The following is a 20,668-nucleotide window of genomic DNA, read 5'->3' as shown; positions in this document are numbered from 1 at the left end:
ATTTTTTATCGTACCTTATTTCAACTGATTTCAGTTCTGAAGCATGTTTGGGTCAGTTAACTTGTATGAATTATTCCACTAGTGTATTATAAGCCTGGCGGGCCACCAGGCTTTACTTGTGCCCCCACCAGGCTAAGCAGTGCTTATTTATTTATTTTTTTTAAGTGTTTGCATTTTTTAAGACTCTACAGTTGGTGTTCAGGTATTAATCTTCCAATCATTCAGTAACACATAATTATCAAGTCATATCTTCAAGTTTCCTGTCAACTTTAAACACTTTTACTCAAAAACACGGCGAGCCGCCGGATGAATGACTGTCCCAACCACTGGGCTTAGCAAGTTTTCTGGGAGAAACCTTCAATCAGGGCAACTATTAGTTGAAACTTTGTGGGACAGAACATCATAACATAAAAGAACATGTAGTTTATTTTTATTCATTGAGAACATTAACACATAATTACCTCTTTCCTGCAATTTTGATGAAGATATCAGCTTTTTGAAACAAACAAGCTGCTCTAAAGCGCTGCAGAGCAGGAAAAATATCAGTAATCTCATAATAAATCAACAGAACTTGAGTTTTTTTATGTCATAGTTGAATTGTTTTGACTTTGCAATAAAAACAGCAGAGTAAAATCCGACGAATAAGGGAAATTCTTTGTTTTTGCAGATAGTGCAACCTTCCATACCTTCTCACTTAAAGATTTATAAGGCTTCAGCAGTGGATGGGCTTTGGCCTGCTCGTCCAAACTGTCTCCGTGTTTCCAGCCAGCCGACATCTAAAGATGCAGGTTGTCAGAGTCATTACTGCGCTTCTGAAAAACACGCACTGCATGGATAAAATATGCAGACATGTGGTACAAAAAGAGGAGGTTCTGACCTTCTCTGAAGCCCACTTGTCGTGGGAATGCTCTGCATACTTATTAGCAATGTAGTCAAGTTTTTCAGGAAGGGAGATGCTGGAAAAGAGGAATGATGGCTTAAATATCTGTCATTAACCCAAAGTCAGCTGCTTTGCATGTGTTTTAAATAAATTCTTGCATAATATTGTGCACAAACACAGATAAAATCACATACTTGGCAGTGTTGATGGGTTTTGGCTCAAAGTTTCCCTGTGCATCCACTGACTCCTGTTTCTCCACCATCGCCCCTAAGCTGGTATCCACAAAGTCTGGAGGCAAAGCTCCAGCGATGGCGCACAGGCACAACTTGGCCATTTTAAACAGTTCAGAATCATATTTCTACAACACAAACGAAAGGCTTAAGAAGTTGGTTTCTGCCTTTTTGATGGATTTGTGAATGTTGTTACATTACAGCCATAAATGTCAATGCAGAATCTAACCTGAACTGCAAAAACACAAAATCCTACCAAGTATTTTTGGTCTAGTTTCGACCGCAAATATCTTATTACACTTGAAATAAGACAAAACTAACTTACAAGCAACATTTCAGCAAATAGAGTAGGTTTTTTTAGTCAATAATTCCAGAGGAACAAGATATTTTCCACAGATTACTTTTAATAGTATTTAAAAGTAGACTTTATCAACTTGCTGAAAAGTTAGTTGTAAGTTTGTTTGCCTTGTTCAATTGTACTAAGATTTGCGCACTAATATTTGGTAAGAGTATTAATAGAATTGTAAGTAAAAATATGTTTTTTAAAAGAGTGGCATGCAAATTTTCTCAGCCCCTTTTACTCTGACAGTCAAAAATAAAATCCCGTGCAACCAAATTTTATCAAAAGTCAAATAGTAAACAGAGTAATTCAATCTCAGGCTTGCAGGTTTATGTGAAGACCACAAATCCTGATTCAGAGGGACTAAACATAAATGCAAGCCACACTTTTCAGATATTTGTAAAATATGTTGACCATTCAATCTTTTCTTCCACTTTATTTTATTCACAACTTACTGCTCATCCTCAAGATACAGTATTGACAAAATATTTTAAATCTCCTATTTATGACACGAGATAAAAGACACTGTGAACAGTTTGGAGTTAAAGTGAAAGCTGAAACAGACCCTGTCACAGACTGATAAATGATCAATCTGGGCTTTGCTTCAGCTGCACAGCTCACAGCACTTCATTATGTAGTCAGTACAAAACCGTCTCTCTCAGGGAAGCAAAGCTCGAGTGTCGAGAAGGGAAATTACCATAAAACAGAGCAAAAAGAAAACACAAAAAGCCGACGAGAGCCTAATTACTGGAAGCATTTTATTTTTTATAAAATATTGAGTTGCTCCCACTTTTTAAAAGTCGCAGCAGCAAAATAAATTTAAACATTTGAAGATAATAGAAAGCTATCCTACCTTCTGAGAAAGAGAGTCAAAAATTCCCCAGAAGAGTTTCTTTGTGAGAAGCAGTTCTTCCTCAGAGGCCATGCCGAAGCCGCCCATCCCAGACGGCAGGCAGTAATACTTCCAGTTCTGCTCATAATGGTTGGTCAGCAGCTGCAGAAAGATGCAAGAATCAAAACTTAATTCAGTGATGTACTATAATGAAAATAAATTAACTTGTGTACTGTGTTTTAACTCAAATTTGTAAAGATAAACAAGGCAACTAGAGAAGCATGAATGCTGGATTTTCTGGAGGAGGGTGAAGGAAATCAGGTGTAAAATATTCGATGTCGGCAAGAAGCAAACAGATGCGCTTCCTCACCCGGAGAGGCATCTTGCAGTATTCAGTTAGCAGAGGAACGTCGAAGACGAGGCGCCTGAGCAGCTGCTGCATCATGGATGGACGAAGATGCCTGCAGATAATCAGAGTTGCACATGAAAAATAAAATAAATCTCAAAGCAGACTGTGATGACAGCAATAATAACAAAAAACAGGAAGAAGAAGTCAAATAACTACAGTGGGACTTCCTTAGATATTACATTAAATCCTAGTTTTACTTTTGCAATTAATATTTGATTCCTGCAGGATGGATGGTTGCTCTTCTATAAACCGCTCACATGTACAACAGCATATTAAGGATTTTTTTAATTAAAAAAGGAGATCATTTCTGCCAAATTCTTTTTTAGGAATTTAAGTTAAAATTTCCTATCAAAAACTTATTTTTTTAGAGAGAAAATACTTCTAGATTTCTGAGTTTGTTAAGTCAAACATTTTTAACATTTAGGAAATTTTTCAAAAAACAATTTCCCCCAAAATTTACACTTTGTTTGGGAAATGTGTTCCAAAAGTTGGACACTTTCAAATTTTGAAACTCAAATATTTCCATGCTTTTTTTCTAGAACATTTCTGAGATTAATCTCAGAATTTCTGCATTTTCTCTGGCAAATTTTCAAATGATCAAACTCAGAAATCTGTTTGTTCTAAAAAAAAATAAATAAATAATAAAAATTCTGCAATTAACTTAAAGATTTCTGAGCTTTTTTCTTGCAAATCTTTGACTTTTCAAAGTTAGAAATTTCCACGTTTTTTCTAGGATATTTCTTAAATTAATCTCAAAATTTCTGATTTTTTCTTGCAAATGTAGCCAATTTTCCAAACTTTCGACCTATTGCAGCTCTGAAATTTTCTTTTTTTATTGAGAAAATATCTGAAATCAAATTCTCACAAATTTTTAGCTTTTAGAACTCAAAAATTTCCTCATTTTATCTAGAAATGTTTTGGGGTTTTGGTGTAAATTTGCTCCCTTTTTTAATGTACAATGGCCCTAATACACCATCATACACATGAGTCTTCAGATAAAAGTCCTGTAAATCTATTTCTCTCTGTTTCTGGGCCAAACCAAGTGAGCGCGTACTTGCAGATGGCCAGCAAACACTCCTCGATGGCGTCCCGCTGGGCTTTAGTGAGCGAGCGACCTTTGGACAGCCGATAGATGGTCTCCAGCGTGGAGTCGACCAAATGCGCGTAGTGCTCCGTGTTGCCGAACAGAGCGGCGCAGCGGGTTAGCAGAGGAAGCAGAGCCGAACCGATGTAGCGATTCATGGCCAGCGCCGTCTCCGTGGTGCTCAGGACTTCCTGTGGGACGGAGAACCAACATGCGGTCCAGTTTTCACACAGAGATGAACTGAAAAAGTGTTTTTATACCTGGTGCCTCATTTCAGAAAGGAAAGCAGAAGTTTTCTGAATAAAACTGAAGCTTAAAAGTGAAAAGGTAAAAAATTACTGAAAGTATTTCCAGATATTTTTAATACAAATTAATTTATTGTGGTGATGCAGCTGAATTAGTTTGTTTGTTAACAGATTGCAGCACGTTTTGGCTTATGATAAAAAAAAACAAATAAATCTGAAACATTGGACATTTTCAGACAAAAAGTTCCCCTGGTGCTCACACCTGCATATGATTAGATAAAAGCAGTGCCTCGTGACATCTTGAAATCATGATATTACACTAAGAAATTGGATGTCATAGACGCTTTTGAGAAGCTTTTTCTTCCCTTCAAGTGGCTTAAAGTTATTCTAGGTTAGAGTTGTGAATTAGACGAAGGTTCTTTTGGACTCACCGTGTCCAGAGACGCCGAGGCTTTGAGGTCCGGCAGGAACCCGACTTCCAGCATCTGCAGCAGGAAACTCTGGTCCTCAATGCCGTAAACTCTGTCCAGGAAAAGCACCATGGGGGCCTTGTGGTCCGGGCAGAAGCAGGCCGACATGTCAGGTTCCGTCACGGATCCGTCTGCAGGCCAGATTAAACAACTCAGATTAAGCACCGTGTCTAATATTTTAAATTTCACAGTGTATTTTAGAAAGCTACAGAAGGCTTTATGACGAGGGTAAGAGGACAAAATTAACTGAAAGTAAAAAGTTAATAGTTTAAAACAATCCCAAATGATGTAAATGCCACAATAAAAATGGGGAAAATAAAAAAGTAGCAGTGCAGTTATTTCAGAATTTATTGCTGCTGCCACGTTTTTACATAATAATTTAGGTAAAATGATGCATTCAGATTGCTACAGAAAAAGGAAAACTGTTGTTTCTTTAGTAGCAAAGGCTAAAAAAGGTTGATGGATGTTTGCATAATATAATTTAAAAAGTCTCTTTGGGATTCTAAGATGGAAAATTGATCAAATTATTTTAGTTTCCATTGGAATATTCCATTTTCTGAGATGTGATCTGTGCATAAAAAAGCAGCAAGATGGATTATGAGAACTAAAACATGATTATAATTTTAAAGCTTCTGACTTAAATAAAAACTAAACACCATTTCCTGCTACAGCCGAAAGCTTTTTACTCTCACATCTCCAGAAATGACTGCAGCCACTAAAATGTGCTGACCTTTATTAATCACAGGCATCTTGAGGGGGATGCTGATGATGCCCACCAGGTCTGACGTGGGAACCAGAGAGCGCAGGATGGCTCTGATACGCAATGCTTCACCTTTCCCTGCATTGATAAGCTGCAAAGGGAGGACATACACTGAAGACTGGATCATGCAAAGTGCAAAAAAGCCCAAATTTAATTATGAAATACTAAATAAAATCTATGTTAATTAGATACAGGTATCTGAATTCCAGACTATTCAGCTTTCCTTCTCTTTTTGCTGATTTTTTGTTTTCAAAGTCAGTCATGAATGGAAATATCTCCAGTAAACAGATTTGGACCTTTTGTGAAAAATGTGCCAGAATTGATTTATAATCAATTATTTACTAGCTAGCCATTAACCGAGGCGTGAGTGTAATTTAACCAACAGTTTTCCTCACATGCATCTCTGGAGCGCAGCGTCCCAGCAGGTCGATGAGGGCGGAGTAGAAGGACATGATGGCGTTGCCCATGTGGATAACTTCTCCTTCCTCTTCACCAGACCTGGAGCACAAAAACAGGAACCTGGGATCAACCTGCTTCGTTTGGCACTTTTCTTGGTGTATAACTGCGTTTTGAGCTCCTTCCTGCCCACTGCATTGTATATTTCACTGATTGTAGTTCCAAAGTGCCTGGCTTCACCTCAGGCCATAATTTCATTCAGCATTAAAGCTCCACTGTGTTTCAGCTTCTGCATAACAATGTGAAAAGCAGCTGCAGCGCCAGTAAATCTCAAAGCTCCAATTATTTATTTATTTTTTCTTAAATCACCAAATTAAATCTGTAGCTTTGTAAAAATGTTGCTACAGAAGATCTGAAAAAAAAAACCCTTCAGTCTATCATACTGGGATTTTCTAGATAAACACAAAGTAGTTCATAACTGGGAAGTGTACGGAGCCAACTGGGGGACACGGGGAAAAACTTTTCTTTTTCGTTCCCTCCCAATAAGTAAATACGCTGGTTAATACAGACACAAATGTCAATTTAAAATGTTAAATATATAAACATTTAAAGAGCCTCAGTGAAAATGTGTTTATTATAAAAATTGACTGAGAATGTATGTATTCTCTGCACGTTTATGTCTGTTTGTGTAAGGTTGAGATGGAACAACTCATGAAAACGGCCCTTTATTCAGACGACCAACACAACAAAGACACAATCAAAACTGTCAGATATAACTTTATTATCCCGTGAAAATAACTCAGAAATAGTCAAAATAGTTTGGATGTATTTTTTCTTTCTTATGGAAAGTTTCTGTTTGTATCTTAGAAGGGATGGAAAGAGATGAAAAGCCCATGATTGGTCTGTTTTGCTTTTGCATTTCTATGCTATAGAAAAAGATATAAAGCTTTAGATATCTCTCAAAAGAGATGGAAAAACGTGACAAAAACCTGATGTTAGAAGAAAGAAAGACTTTCAGTGTTCAATTATGCCGCATGAACTGATCGTTATTAATCAGTTCATGAACTGATCATTATTGATCAGTTCATGCAATAATGTCTCACAACATTATTGTGAGAAAACGCAAAAGAAAGAAAAATCTCCCTTGTCCGTAAAAGTGAAATGAAGAAAAATGTTTTAATATTTCCTCCAGTATTAAATATTTTATAGCACCATCCATTTCTGCCAGCTTTTCACGTCACACTGAAATCTTTCTCCACTGTGGGTAAAAAAGCTCAGTCCGAATGGATTTTTGAGAAATATTTTCTAAGATTTTACACACATTATCAGTGAAATTCAAGTCTGGCGTTTGGATTGTAGACGATTCAGCAGTTCTCTGTCAGACGTCTGAAACTTGAGATCATTTTTCAAAGCCTAATCTTGTTTTAAACTTCTTCGGAAAGTTATCCACAGTGTTCATTTGTCTTTCCTAAATATGTGACGTCTTTGCAATTTACTGCACTGGAATGTAAAGGGGTCTGAATTTACAAGCATGCCGCACATTTCAGTTTCTTTTTAAGACTTTCTTGTAAACCATGTACAATTTTCCAATTTTCCATGTGTGTTCATGTATCATATGAAACATCTATAAAACCCCTTAGACAACAGTGAAAAATAATAAAAGGTTTTCGGTAGATGAATATTTCTGTATCATACAGTTATGTTACACATCATTTCAGTTGTAAAATGAGAAAGTTAAGACTTTTTCCTGTGGATGGAGGACAATCAAGCTGCTTTGGATCTTTAGCAACACAATAAACTCATAATTAAAAACAAAGACTTGGCCTATAAAACAGATCCAGCCTTGATTCCTTTGAAAAACTCAATGAAGAAAATCTGAGCCTCTGATTTCCTTTGGGGTTTTTTAAACAATCTAATGAAGTCGATGTAATTGATCAAGGGTGGAATGAGAGCAGCATCTCTCTTTTGAGCAAAATAAAAGCTTCTCAACATTTTTTTTTCTCAAAGCTTCACTCAGGAATGATTTCTAACCTTTAAAGGTGACATTTTATGCTTCCGTGAACAGGATATGTTTATGTGCAATACAAAACGTATTCATAGCACTTTTTTTGCACAAACTCATTCTTAGATAGTAAGATTTAAGTCTACTTAGTTCTGCATATTTCCCAGACTGAGCTGTTTTAGGATTTAAATGGTGTCACTTTAAATCCAAATTTAAAGTGCCAACATTTACATTTGCACAAATAAATGGCTCCAAACAGATGTGCAATTACACAATCGTCCATCTTTGAAAAGCAGAAGTAGAGCCTCCTGCACAACCAACAAGAATGCAGCAAGACGTTTCTGGATATTAAATCAACAACAAAACACTTGTCTTTTCCAGCAGCCATTGTACAGCGCATACAGTGATAAAACCAGCTGACCAAACGTGCTGGAGCTCAGCAGGGGTTGCTAGGTAACGACACAGAGCATGTGAGGCTCATTTTCCAGATACCAAAAAAACACTAACTTATTGCCAAAACAATGGCTGGTTGTTTCTTTTAAGAGCTTGAGTTGTTTTTAGAAGCAATAGAGACCCAGATGGAAATATAAAAACATGAATTTGCAGTGTAGGTTCCCTTTTATATAAGATTTTGACTAAATCTGGTTTACAAGCTAGAAGGAGCCAGTGAAACTGGAGACATTTCTACCCTGCGGTGGCTCCAGCCGGGCTCTTGGGCAGGTCCAGAGCAGGATCCTCAGAGATCTTGATGGCCTCCTTCATCGCAGCCAGCAGACCCTGTCCCCCCTCGCCTCTCAGGGCGGGGCCGAAGCACTCGGGACGTCGGATCAGCAGCTTCACCACCACGTTAGCATTTTCCTCCACGCTCTCACCTACAGCCAAAAGGAGCTCCACATTAATCTTCCGTGCACATTAACGATTCATATCACGCACAAAAGGAATGGACGGAGTCAGCTGGAGCACAGTTATTACTGGGAGTGTTGAAAAAGCTGACCAACATTTTTACTTCTTAGTCCTGGCTACTCAGCAGCAGCTTGGCAGCCTTTCCTGGCAGATTTCTTTTAGTCACAGCATATCCTGTTCTCATTTCTATCAACATAATGCATTTTTCTATGGATCTGTGTGCACGGTTCACATTTACCTACATAATCTATTCTATATGATCCCTTTTTAAACACAACCGTGACTTTTCTAAGCTACACAATTCAATTTCAAGGTAATCACTCCCTGATTGTCGAAGCTGCACTATTTAATTCACTGAAAGATTATCTCTGAGGAAATATTTGATATGAAAGTCAATGTGAAAGTAGACCGACGTACCATTGCAGAAGACGACAAATCTCAGAAATGAGAGGTAACGCTCTCCCTCTATGGGGTTCCAGCCCAGGTCCGGGTAACCCTTGGCAACCAGTATGGCACAGCTCTGCAGGCCACATCCTGCCAGGTACGTCACCACCTGAACACACACACATCTGGGTAAGACTCCTGGGCATTTAGGCAAAGTTCTGTCATTTTACAACTAAATGTGTGAAAATATGGACTTGTGTGTTCCTAATCCCAAAATTATATCCAAAATGGAAACATTTGTCCTGAACCAATAATTTTTTGTGCTCATTTCATCAACTGAAGCATTTTTACATACATTTATGTATTTTTAGGCAAAACATGATTAGAGCAAACTGAATTACGCTATCAAAAATCACACTGTTTGCATTATGCAGGTTAAAAACAGTCAGCAGGAGGAAAATAAATAAATAGCAGCTTGGTTTTGTTCACCAAGATCATGGATGTTTCTGGAGAGCATCAGGGTATTAAGAGGTGACAAACATGCACACAGAAACCAAATACTTTTTATTCATATATTATGTGAAATTCAAACTCTGCAGCCTCAAAAGGTTTTATATATATATATATATAAGTACAAATTAGTGTAGCCTATCACTACAACTCTACTTTTACTTTTAATAGGTCTATGTTTGAATAAAATGAACATTGTTATTTTATTCTATGAACTACTGACAACATGTCTTTGAAATTACAAGCAAAAATGTGGTATTTATTTGCAGAAAATGTGAAATGCTTTCAGAGCTCCAATAATGCAAAGAAAACAAGTTCAGATTCATTTAGAAACAACAATACTAATGTTTTCACTCAGGAAGAGTTCAGACATCAATATTTGGAGGAATAACCAGCAGGTTTTCAAGGGTGTTCAGTGCTGTGGGCTCTTCATTTTTATCAGTAAGTTAAAGAAATGAATGATTTCACTAATCAGCATCACTTTAACAAAACTCCATTAGTTAAAATTTGTTTTAATTTATGGAAATGCACCTGTAAGTGTGTCATTTTCACTTATCATTTCAAATCTTATAACAGACTGATAAATTGAGGCTAACCTGGCATGTTCAGTTTTTTAAGCTTTGTTATTTAAATAGAGATTTTCCAGGTTTGCCAAACCTTTTCCAGGTCAGGTTCCTCCAGAGCCAAAGCCAGACCGTTGTTGTCCATCACTGAAGATGCTGCAACATCCAGAGGAGTGGAGCCTCGCATCGCTTCAGACGCTAAACACAAACAAAACATTTTATTTCAAATGAAACAATAAAAGGTGGTAACATATCACATCAGATTCAAAATTTTTGTTGCTACTACAAAGCCTTGAAAAAGGGCTCAAACCTTTCATTTCGTGTAAAATGATCCATGGTCTTCAAATTATTTACAACCATCTGAAAGGTTTGGTTTTATCACATTGTGTGTTATTTAATCTCAAAATAAATGCAGCTGTCAGATTATAACAGGAGCAAGAAGGAGAAAGTAAAATATTTATACTTTAAGAGAACAGTCACAACCACTGAGCCACACTGCGGTCACAGCTATGAACCAGCCAAGAGAATAACTCATCCTATTTTTAGCTACACGTGTCACCTAGGCGTGTTTTCTTGTTTTACTTTATTTAAAAATTAAATACTTCACCAAGGTTTTTGTTTTATTTAATTTACATGAGTTTTACAGTTAAGTGCATAACAATTTCATACTCTGTTCACTGGAATATCATTGAATCATCTATTTTTCTGTTACCAAAAATCATAAATCTTTGGTAACAGAAAAATTACAGACAAATTACAGTTTGTCTGTAAACCTCTCAAGTTTAGACATCTTACAGACAAACTAAAAGTTCTACACAATTTAAAAATATTATTAGAATCAGCAAAAGAAAAATATTAACACAACCATATTTGATATTTCATAAATGTTCTTAAAATATAATATAAAAAACTTTGGTCCTAGCACTGAACCCTGGGGGACTCCACAATTAATCTTCACTTAAAGATCTGCTCTTTTATTTTGTAATTGCACAAACTGTTTCCTATTCATCAAATAATTACTTAACCAGTAGTAAAATGTCCTTTTTCTCCCATATTCATGTAATTTAAGAGTAATAAAGTGTGGTTAGCTGTACCAAATGTTTTCCCTTAAATGCATTTATTCCATTTGTACCAATAAACTTCCACAATATATTTTGTTTCTTTTAAATTTCTGCTCTAATGTTAATAGTGGAAAGTAAATTGGGAATTTATCACCTTTTCTTATAATAAAAACATTTAAAGGTCTTGGACTTTAGCATACATTTAGTCTAACTGTTTTGCCAAACTAAAATTTGTTATTTTAATTAAAGAAAATGTAAAACGCTAACATTCAAATTAAGAGTGTTCTAGTTAGCTTAATTAGCTTATGAAAACATAAGAAGAAAATGTGTTTTCACAAGAGTAAACCAATCAATCTGCCATTCAGGTAATAAAATTATCTTTCCAGATCATCAAGTTTTCATGATTTGTCACGCTACATTTTGCTGGGTGATAAATTGTCCCAGAAGTTATCGCGATAAATGATAATATTGTTTTTTTTTTTTTTGAAAGACCATTTTCAGCTTATACAAAGAACACATAATCAAAGATCAATTACATTTCAATTCTAATGAATATTTAACACTGGAAGTGAAAGACATTTTAAATATTCAAAATTTATAAAACAACAGAAAAATACAATAAAATAAAATCAATTATGAAGTCTTTGTGAACAAAATTGGCTGGTTGGGGCCAGTGAAGACTTTCATCATCCAGTTTTTTTCTCGCTCTCCTATTGTTACATGATCTTATTTTGCAAGTCAAAAGGACATTATACAGACGATGCCCTCCAAGTATTTTCTCCAGAGGTCCAGGTCAAATTATGCTTTTAAAGAGACTTGGCAAACACCTATAGCAGGGAGTGTCCAGCTTCAGTCCCTGAGGGTCGGTGTGCGCCAAGGTTTAGGTGTGTCGCTTCAACGCAGCTGATTCAAATCACTAATTAACCTCCTCTTCAACATGTCTCTAGGTTTTCCAGCGGTGAACCAATCATTTGATTCAGGGGGACATCTAAAACATGTCTGACTTTGGAAACCTCTGACCTAATGTGATATGTTGGACAACAACTGTTGTGTGCAATCATCAGTCCCACCCTGCGTGTCTAACCGTTTCGCCATCCTGCTCAGTCCACCAGCTGCCTTCCTCTTAACCTGATATCTTGGCTGCATTTGGAAACACAGCCTGTTTATGACTGAGTTTTAACACTGATTGGCTGAAAACTCTTTAAAACAACTTGGCATTTTAATACAAAAACACGTGGCATCAGTAAATTCCTCGGTTCTCGTATGATTTTATATAGAAATTCCTTACTTTTCCAGATTTCTGTTTTACTAACAACAACCTTAAAATAGTTGTCCAGACCTGATTATCTGTCGGTTCCATAAATTACAAAACAACACAATGTTAATTTTCAGAATGTGGCTCCAAGTCATTTGGGGCCCTAAGCAGAGTTTACCAACATGTCAAAACCAGATACTTCATTATTCCTAGACCACGTTATGCATGTACAGAACCTACTATTATTAGCTCATACTGCAAAAACACAAAATCTTACCAAGTATTTTTAGTCTAGTTTCTAGAGAAATATCTTACTAAACTTGGAATAAGACAAAATTAGCTTACAAGCAACTTTTTGGCAAGATAAAGGAGCTTGTTTTAAGTCAATAATTCCTTAATATTGATTAAATGTCTTTTATAATTGAGACATTTCTTCACTTATAGTGTGAGAAAATACCTTCGTATTATTTCCTCATATTAGTGGAACCAACACTTAGGAATATTAATCAGTATTAAGGAATTATTGACTTTAAACAAGCTCCTATACCTTGCTGAAGAGCTACTTTTAAGTTAGTACACTTGAAATAAGACAAAACTAAGACATTTACACTAGAAACTAGACCAAAAATACTTGGTAAAACTTGTATTTTTTGCAAAGTGTTATTATGGTTCTTGATTATAATCTTACCGGAGTAGCAAACAAGCAAAGATGCTCTAATTAATTTGCATTTTGAAATGGAGAGTGGTATTTACTAGGGATGCTCCAATCAGATTTCTTGATGCCGATACCGATACCGATCATCCAGGAGGCCGATCTCTGCCGATTCATTGATAGTTTAACAGTTTGTGAACAGGTTTTATCAATACATTCTGGTACAACCGGCCCTTTAAGAGCACTCATGATCCTGATTTGGCACATCATGAGAAAGAGTTTGACACCGCTGCCTTACCCAATCCAACGCTGCTGTTCTCCAGCAGGTAGCTCAGGTGGTCAAACATGGCCTTCTGGTTCTGGCGGCTGATGCGGCAGAAATAGCACAGAAATCGACAGCAGCTGGCCACCATCTTGGGAAAGGCAATCTCCTGTAGAAAACAGAGACACACGGTTTTAGCTTCACTTTAATACACCTGGAAGATACAGAGAGTAACTTTTTTTGCATATCAATCAGTCAACTGATCCCAGAATTGAGTTAAAATTACGGTAAAGTATTGACAAATGGTGAAAAATGCAAGTAAACTAATGTTTTAAAGAAAATCTCATCAAGCAGCAGCTTAACTTTCAATCACATCAAATCCAACTAAAGTCATGAGCAGATCTTGACGTCTAAAGCAACTTCTCTGAATGTCCATCTATCATAAAGCCTTTTTAGCTATTAAAATGTTATTCTTTCATTATAAACCATAAAGAACCTGATTGTATAAATAAAAGCTAATTAATGACGCAACCTAGATGGTCATAAAATACATATTACAACCCCCTGGAGCTTTATATAGACACAGTGAGAGGCGTATCTAGTGGCGGACTGGAATCCGTCTCTGACTGATCCGATCGTCAGCGTCAGTCATCGGGTCTTAGAGCTTCCCGGAGGTCTGTCTGTCTGTCAGGCTGAGGCTCAATCCCTGTTTGGTTCTGGCATTTAATCCCAGCTGGCTCCTCCAGCTTCTGTCAGCAGGCTTTTCAGTTCCCATGCCGGGTCCACTCCCTGCGCCGTCTCCGTTACTCCTGTGGTTTTTCAGGGTGTTAGGCTGTTACTTTAGGCTCCTCTTGAGTCTTAGGATAAAATTTGTTTTAAGTACAACCTAATATGAATTTAAATTTAGCCTTCGCTCATATTTCACGACAATACCGGATTTTATAGGAGATGCTATGACCAAATAATTAAAATATATTAAATAGCACCGTCTACAATTACCAGAGTAAAAGGTTTTCAAATATTTTTCCTTCTTTAATTTAATTTCTTTCTTTTTTTTCTGTACAAAAAACATCCCACATTAGGAAATATATTTTTAAAAATGCAGAAGTGTCACACAAATGAAATATGTTTGCTGCAGTAAGCAATAAATCAATAAATCAACTATGTTTCACTACCATAAAACATAGTGAGAAAAGATGTTGTCACTATGGCATTTAGCAAATAGAAATAATTTTGGTAATTCTAGCTAAGATAAAACAAGAAAAGTTTGGTTGATTTCACTACAGACAGTGAGAAAAAAATGTGTATATGTCTTTTCATTTGGTGTATGTAGTGTTTAATATATTTATTGAAAGGTGTTTATTACAAATATGCAAGCATACAAGAGTTACCAAAGAGAAAAAGAAAATTATAATAAAAAAATCTCTCAATTTCTCACTGTCATTGAAGAGTGCAAAACTGTTATACAATAGTAGATCAACCACCATAGAAATCATCTTTTTCTGAGGGTACATTAAAGAAAAGAACATTTCTTTTCTGAGCCACTGATTACACATCTGATTTTGTCCAGTTTTAATTTGGATAATTCATCCCTAATCCAGTGTCATTCGGTGTATGTAAATATTTGGCTTAAACTGTGTGTGTGTGGGTGTGTGTGTGCGCGTGTACCAGGTTTTTATATCCTTATGGAAACCTATTCTGTCTACAATGTGGGGTCATGGGGACCATTGCTCCTTGTGGGGATATTTTCTTGGTCCCCATGAGGGAAATTGTTGTTTTTGGGTTAGTGGTTAGGTCTGTGATGGTTAGGTTAGGATTATGGTAAGGATTAGGCTGTAGATATTAATGGCGTGGATGGATGGGTGTTTTACCTGGGACTTGTCTCCACCCAGGACGTTTACCATGACCTCCATGACCGTCTCATGCATTCCCAAAACTCTCATCAGATTGGGATGCTGGTAGAAAACCTTGTTGTTCATGATGTCCCTGTAACCACAAAAATAAAATAAATCTATACACTTTACATCACCGTTCATTTCCAGAACCATGTTCCCTTCTGTTCTCTCACCCGAGCCCATCGATCATGAGCTTTTCCTCCTCCTTGCCCATGCGCACAGAAAGCAGCGACCTGATTTGACCCAGAGACGCCAGCAGGTTGATGGCATCCTGCACCGAGGCGGCACTGATGGTGTACGACTTCTTCATGGCTCGCAGCAGTTCGCCGATGCCGTCGTACTGCCTCCTCAGCAGGCTGAACATGACTCTGACCAGCTCCGGGTCCTGGATGTGGGACTCCTGGGCCCAGCTGGTGATAGTCTGAGAAATCAGCTCCTTCAGGTTGGCTGGAGGAGGAAGGAAAACGCATCAATCTCCATCAATTAAGCCACACTGAAAGGCTTTTAAACATGAATGATCGGTTTAAAGTCATGACTCTGCATCTCAATTTTTGACTGTGCCACCAAAAAAACCTTCATTTTGTTTTGGAGCCTTTCAGTAACAGACTTCCTGGTGTGATTTACATCTTTCTTCAGCTACTTGTGCATCACGCTACCACCGCCATGTTTGACTGCAGGTACGATGTCCTTTAATATTAGTGTTGTTCAATAAGAATGAGCCAATCTACGACGGTGCATTGGAGCAATTAGAAAAAAAGAAGGAAATTTCTGAGTTTTAAAAGTTGGAAATTTGCTAGAAAACAATTTAATTCTTGGATTAATCTCAGAATATGTTGAGAAAAAAAACCAAGAACATTTCAGAGTTTGAAAAGTCAAAAATTTGCAGGAAAGATTGTTGGATTAATCTTGGAAAATTTCTAGAAAAATACAAGGAAATTTCTGTTTAATATTTATAAAAAGTTTGATATTTACAAGAATAAACTTAAATTCTTAGATTAATCCCAGAAATTTTCCAGAAAAAACATGAAAACGTTTGAGACTTAAAAGTTAAAAATTTGCTAGAAAAAAACTTTAATTCTCTGATTAACTTCAGAAATTGTCTAGGAAAAATACTGAAATTTTCTGAGTTTGAAAAGTCAAAACCTTGCTAGAAAAAAACTTACATTTTTAGATTAAACTCAGAAATTTTCTAGAAAAAAATGCAAACATTTCTGAATTCCTGTAATTTGTACAGAACTAGACAGTTTTTTCAAAGCACCGCAAGAAACACAGAAATGTTTTCCATCAAAAACAATAAAACTCAAAAAATATTCAAATATAGTTTGTTTGACATTTGGAATTAAACTTTAAATATACTTCCAGAAGTGTTCAAATAAGACCTTAGGATATAATTTGGTTACTTTATTCACTTTAAAACACACCTCAGAAAGGATAGCATTGCAGCTAATCTGACAAACCTGAAGTAGCCACTCTTCACTCTTCTTAGATAAACGTCTCTCTGTGATAACATTGGCTCACCAAAGGCCTCGCTGAACTTTGAAAGTTTCAAAGCACAACATCTGTAGCAAACAAAGGGTCAGATTCCAGCAGAATCCTAATGAGGGACGAGGCAGGGAGCCGAACGCCCTGAAGGTGAAACTCTGACAGCTGCACAGCTGCTCTGTGTCATCTACCCCTGTTACACTTTTAACAAGGGAGTATAAACACAAAATAACCCACGCTTGCTGCATTTTCTCTATTACAAAAGCCCCGAAAGCTATAAACTCACACTAGCATTATGCTGTATTACAACTTCATCTCTGGAGCAAAGTTCAACAAACCTATTAACCTGATAAACTAAATCACTAACAAAACGTTTTTCAAACTCAACTCAAATCTCATTGTTTGCAGATAAAATGTCTAAAAGTAGGGCCTGAACACTAAATTGTGTTTCAGAATCATCTCGGTTATCATTTGTCACTTCTATGTAGCTCTTCAATTATGCAGGCTAGCTGGGCAAGAAAGGAGCACAGCATTAAAATTCATAGCCTCAGGTCTTACAGACTCTGCAGATTAGTCTTTCTATTATATGAACCTGGACAAAGCCACACATTCAGCAAAAGGAAGAAGCAAGTGTAAAAACCACTGACCCCAGCCTGAACTGAAGAATCAGATAAGAAGTATCTGAATAAAAATGGGAAATCTCCTCAGTTTACCAGATTTCTCAGAATATTATTTTGGAATCAAAGTAGACTTGATCTGATCTTGAACTGAAGTCGTTTGGTGTGAAGCTGAATAAATATTTAAACATTTACTTTAATGACGCAGGCAGATTCTGGAGGATGATTTGGTTCTTTTTCTAACATGAAACTGATCAGGTTTTCACAAAACCCTTTCCTTTTTCCCGTGTAAAGGAGGATGTGGGGGAGGGGAAAGAATCACCGTCGTAATTTGTAGAGCTCTCAGAAATGACAGCAGTCGGATCACCAGTACATTTTTCTCATCAGTGTGTTATTCGCTTACTCGGGGCGGCCTGCTCTGTCTCTGCAGGCTCCTCTTCTGTCTTCTGAGGGGGGCCCTTGATCTTGTAGAGCAGAGCCAGGAGCCGACCTTTAATCGATGTGTCCTGCTCTTCCTCCTCCTCCTCCACGGGAATTCCTGCCAGGCCAAACACCTTTCTTTGAGTTTTAATGCGATTGCTCAACTGCTCAAGCAGGGAAATTACATTTACAACACAGCTGCTGCTAAATCAGGCGTAAATAACCTCCGTCAAGTCTTTAAAATAAAGTAAAGACATTTACATTTTGTGTGAAAATACTATTTAGTCCAGAGGTTTGCAACCTGTGGCTCTTTGGAACTTCAACAATTCCTCTTAACAGCTTTGTGTAAAATGTTTTTTGTTGGGAAAATGTTTGTTCATTCTCATTATTTTATGTTATCTAACAAGAATAAGTCATGTTTATTGATTACATTGATTTAATTATAATTTGTTGATCTTACACTCTGATTTTGAATAACATATTGATGGTTAAAGTGAAACTTGCGCATTGCAGCAAAATAGTACTTAGATATTTTAATGTAGATGAAATAACAAATGCAGCCTAGCAGGTTTTTCTTCTATATTTTTAGTAAATTTCTTTAAAGAATGATGCTAAAAGTTCCAGCAATATGATTTTCTTGTCATTAGGTTGCAAATCGTTTTCCATGCCACAGATTAAAAATGAATTTTATGCTAAATCCTAAAAATAGGAATAAAATGGCGGTTATTTTAAAAAAAATACACAGCATAGATGTTTATATGTTGTCTTTTGTTGTAAAAATCACATGACAGTTGCAGCTGTGTATGAACAGAGAGAAGAAACTTTATACCACTGGTTTAGTCATGATTGTCTAACTATAATCAGCAGCTGAACTCTACCACAGTGCAGCCGTAATTCTTCATGGAAAGACGTGAGTTCATCCTGGATCTCCTCGGGACAAGGGCAGTCCTCCCCCGCACTGAAGTTCAGCAGAATATTGATCTGAAAGAAACAAGACGAGCTACAGAAGGTTAGAGGAGCAATAAGTCGAGGGAAACTTGAGAGAATAAGAGTTAATTAGGATGAAATAAGCAAATAAGATGCTTGTATAGAGACTTAATCAATGAAAATTTAATTTAAACCAGGAATAAGATCAAATTACCTGAGACACAGTCACCTGAATAATTACTTGAATAATCCCTCAGAAATGTCTCCCAATGACTTGGATTTTAAAACAACTAGAACTGGAGAATAACATGAGGAATAAAGAAAGAAAATTGCAGATCTGAGCTTAGATTAAGAAAATGTTTCTGAGCACTTTAACTAACATGAATAAATAATGATGCTGTATGATTATGAATTATAAACCAGTGTTAAATAAACCCAACCTTTCTATTTAAGAACAAAATGAACATAAAAAACCTTCATAAAGACTTCTATTTACTATTAAAACATTAATACATTCTTCCATAAAAATTATAGTTTTAGCCATATTTCCATCAGCGACAGACTTATATAATGTGCTTAAAATCTTCTGCAACACATCACGACCTTCAAACTTTAAATTGAAGACATAAAACACTCCAAGCACCATCATTTCATATTTTTCTGCTCTTAAATGCCAGATGTTAGGCTTCACCGCACAGCTGATTCAATTTAGCTTCACATGCGGTCCAAGCTGCCCTTTGGGCATTCCAACTCGAAATAAAGTTAGGAGACGAAGGAAACCAAAAGCATTTTGAGGACTACAAAACCATCTGTGAAAGGCTCTGACTGATGCTTTTTTAATGGGTTTTTGCTGGAACATTAGGAGATCCAGCACCTAAAGTTCACATTTTTCCTGCTAATTTGAACAATTTGGTATGCAGAGTGAAAAACACTCAGAATTATGAGACTCAAGACAAACATGTATAAGAATATAGGTCGATGTTTCTTTAAAAAAAACACAAAAAAACTGTAATATTACCCTCACATATTGGCCTGCCTTCAACTTCGATTAATGAGAGAATATCTGTCAAAATTAACTATTTCTCTAAAGCTTCACAAGTAATGAAATAAAACTCTGTCCATCTCTTATTTGATTTTAATCATAAGCTAATCATTTTTCATGCATGAAGCCATTAAAGTGCAGCACCTGTTCATGTGGCGGCGAGCGAAACTCCTTGGTCTTCTTGGCCGTGACGGCGGCGGACATGTTGAAAGCCTGCATCAGCTCGTTGTAGCGAAACTTCTGGTTGTACTGCAGTTTGGAAACGAAGCGGTCGGAGAAGGAGACGATGGCCTCGATGCGGTGCTGCAGCTCGCAGTCGCAGAAGTAGTGCAGCAGCTCGCACATCTGGAAACAGCAGAAATCTGATCAGATAAAGAACCTTTTCTTTCTTTATCTGAGGAGATAAAAGTAGTTTTGACTTAATTTGATCTTAAAGGTGACCTATTATGGTTCCTGGAACAGGTTAGGACAAGTTATGGGCTAAACAAAACATGTTCATTACATTTTTTGTACAAAATTATTCTTAGATTTTAAAAAAATAGTTTTGAACTGTTTTAGGGGCTCTGTCACTTAAAATCTAGATACGTTGCTGCTGCCCATCTCTCCCAACTTAGCGTTTACACTCATGTGAAAATGGCAGCAAACATTATCACGTGAAAAGTAGGAGTGGAGCCTCCTACACAACCACAAGTGGTTTCTGGGTGGCCAGTCAATAACAGAACACTTGTCTTTTCTAGCAGCCATTGTACAGTGGTAAAACCAGCTGACCAAACATGCTGCAGCTAAGCTTGGGTTGCCAGGTAACGGGCAGAGTTCTGTGGTGGTTGCTAGGTAACGGGCAGAGCTCCACTAGGGTTGCTAATTTAGGCGAATTTCCTGCCATTCGGAAGGTTTTTGAAACAGAGAACAAAAATCATTAACTTGCTGCTAAAAAAATCATCTGGATGATTTTTCTAAGCACTTGAGCCATTTTAAGAAGCAGTAATATCCAAATAGATTTATAATAGATCCCCTAGCATTTAGCATTTTTTCACTGAAATTAAATAT

The 20,668-nt window shown here is 36.8% G+C and overlaps 1 protein-coding gene across 4 annotated transcripts in view; it reads right to left on the bottom strand.

Annotated features, from left to right (window-relative positions):
- The window catches only part of LOC102222111 (ryanodine receptor 3), a 136,143-nt gene that overhangs the window by 44,125 nt on the left and 71,350 nt on the right, over positions 1 to 20,668 (bottom strand). For all 4 annotated transcript variants that reach the window (XM_023347902.1, XM_023347904.1, XM_023347903.1 and 1 more), the window contains 18 exons: positions 19,766 to 19,966; positions 18,531 to 18,633; positions 17,636 to 17,770; positions 15,307 to 15,580; positions 15,110 to 15,224; positions 13,275 to 13,407; positions 10,103 to 10,206; positions 8,969 to 9,104; positions 8,337 to 8,520; positions 5,646 to 5,748; positions 5,221 to 5,341; positions 4,452 to 4,621; positions 3,746 to 3,966; positions 2,653 to 2,743; positions 2,304 to 2,444; positions 1,075 to 1,238; positions 878 to 956; positions 687 to 776 (listed from right to left, as the gene is read on the bottom strand). In XM_023347902.1, coding sequence (XP_023203670.1) covers positions 687 to 776; positions 878 to 956; positions 1,075 to 1,238; positions 2,304 to 2,444; positions 2,653 to 2,743; positions 3,746 to 3,966; positions 4,452 to 4,621; positions 5,221 to 5,341; positions 5,646 to 5,748; positions 8,337 to 8,520; positions 8,969 to 9,104; positions 10,103 to 10,206; positions 13,275 to 13,407; positions 15,110 to 15,224; positions 15,307 to 15,580; positions 17,636 to 17,770; positions 18,531 to 18,633; positions 19,766 to 19,966 — 2,565 coding nt within the window. The remainder of the gene's footprint in view (positions 1 to 686; positions 777 to 877; positions 957 to 1,074; positions 1,239 to 2,303; positions 2,445 to 2,652; positions 2,744 to 3,745; positions 3,967 to 4,451; positions 4,622 to 5,220; positions 5,342 to 5,645; positions 5,749 to 8,336; positions 8,521 to 8,968; positions 9,105 to 10,102; positions 10,207 to 13,274; positions 13,408 to 15,109; positions 15,225 to 15,306; positions 15,581 to 17,635; positions 17,771 to 18,530; positions 18,634 to 19,765; positions 19,967 to 20,668) is intronic.

The sequence above is a fragment of the Xiphophorus maculatus genome, chromosome 15 (assembly GCF_002775205.1).
Source record: "Xiphophorus maculatus strain JP 163 A chromosome 15, X_maculatus-5.0-male, whole genome shotgun sequence".
Classification (NCBI taxonomy): domain Eukaryota; kingdom Metazoa; phylum Chordata; class Actinopteri; order Cyprinodontiformes; family Poeciliidae; genus Xiphophorus; species Xiphophorus maculatus.
Note: the sequence above shows the minus strand (reverse complement) of the source record. Positions and strands in the feature narration are given on the sequence as shown.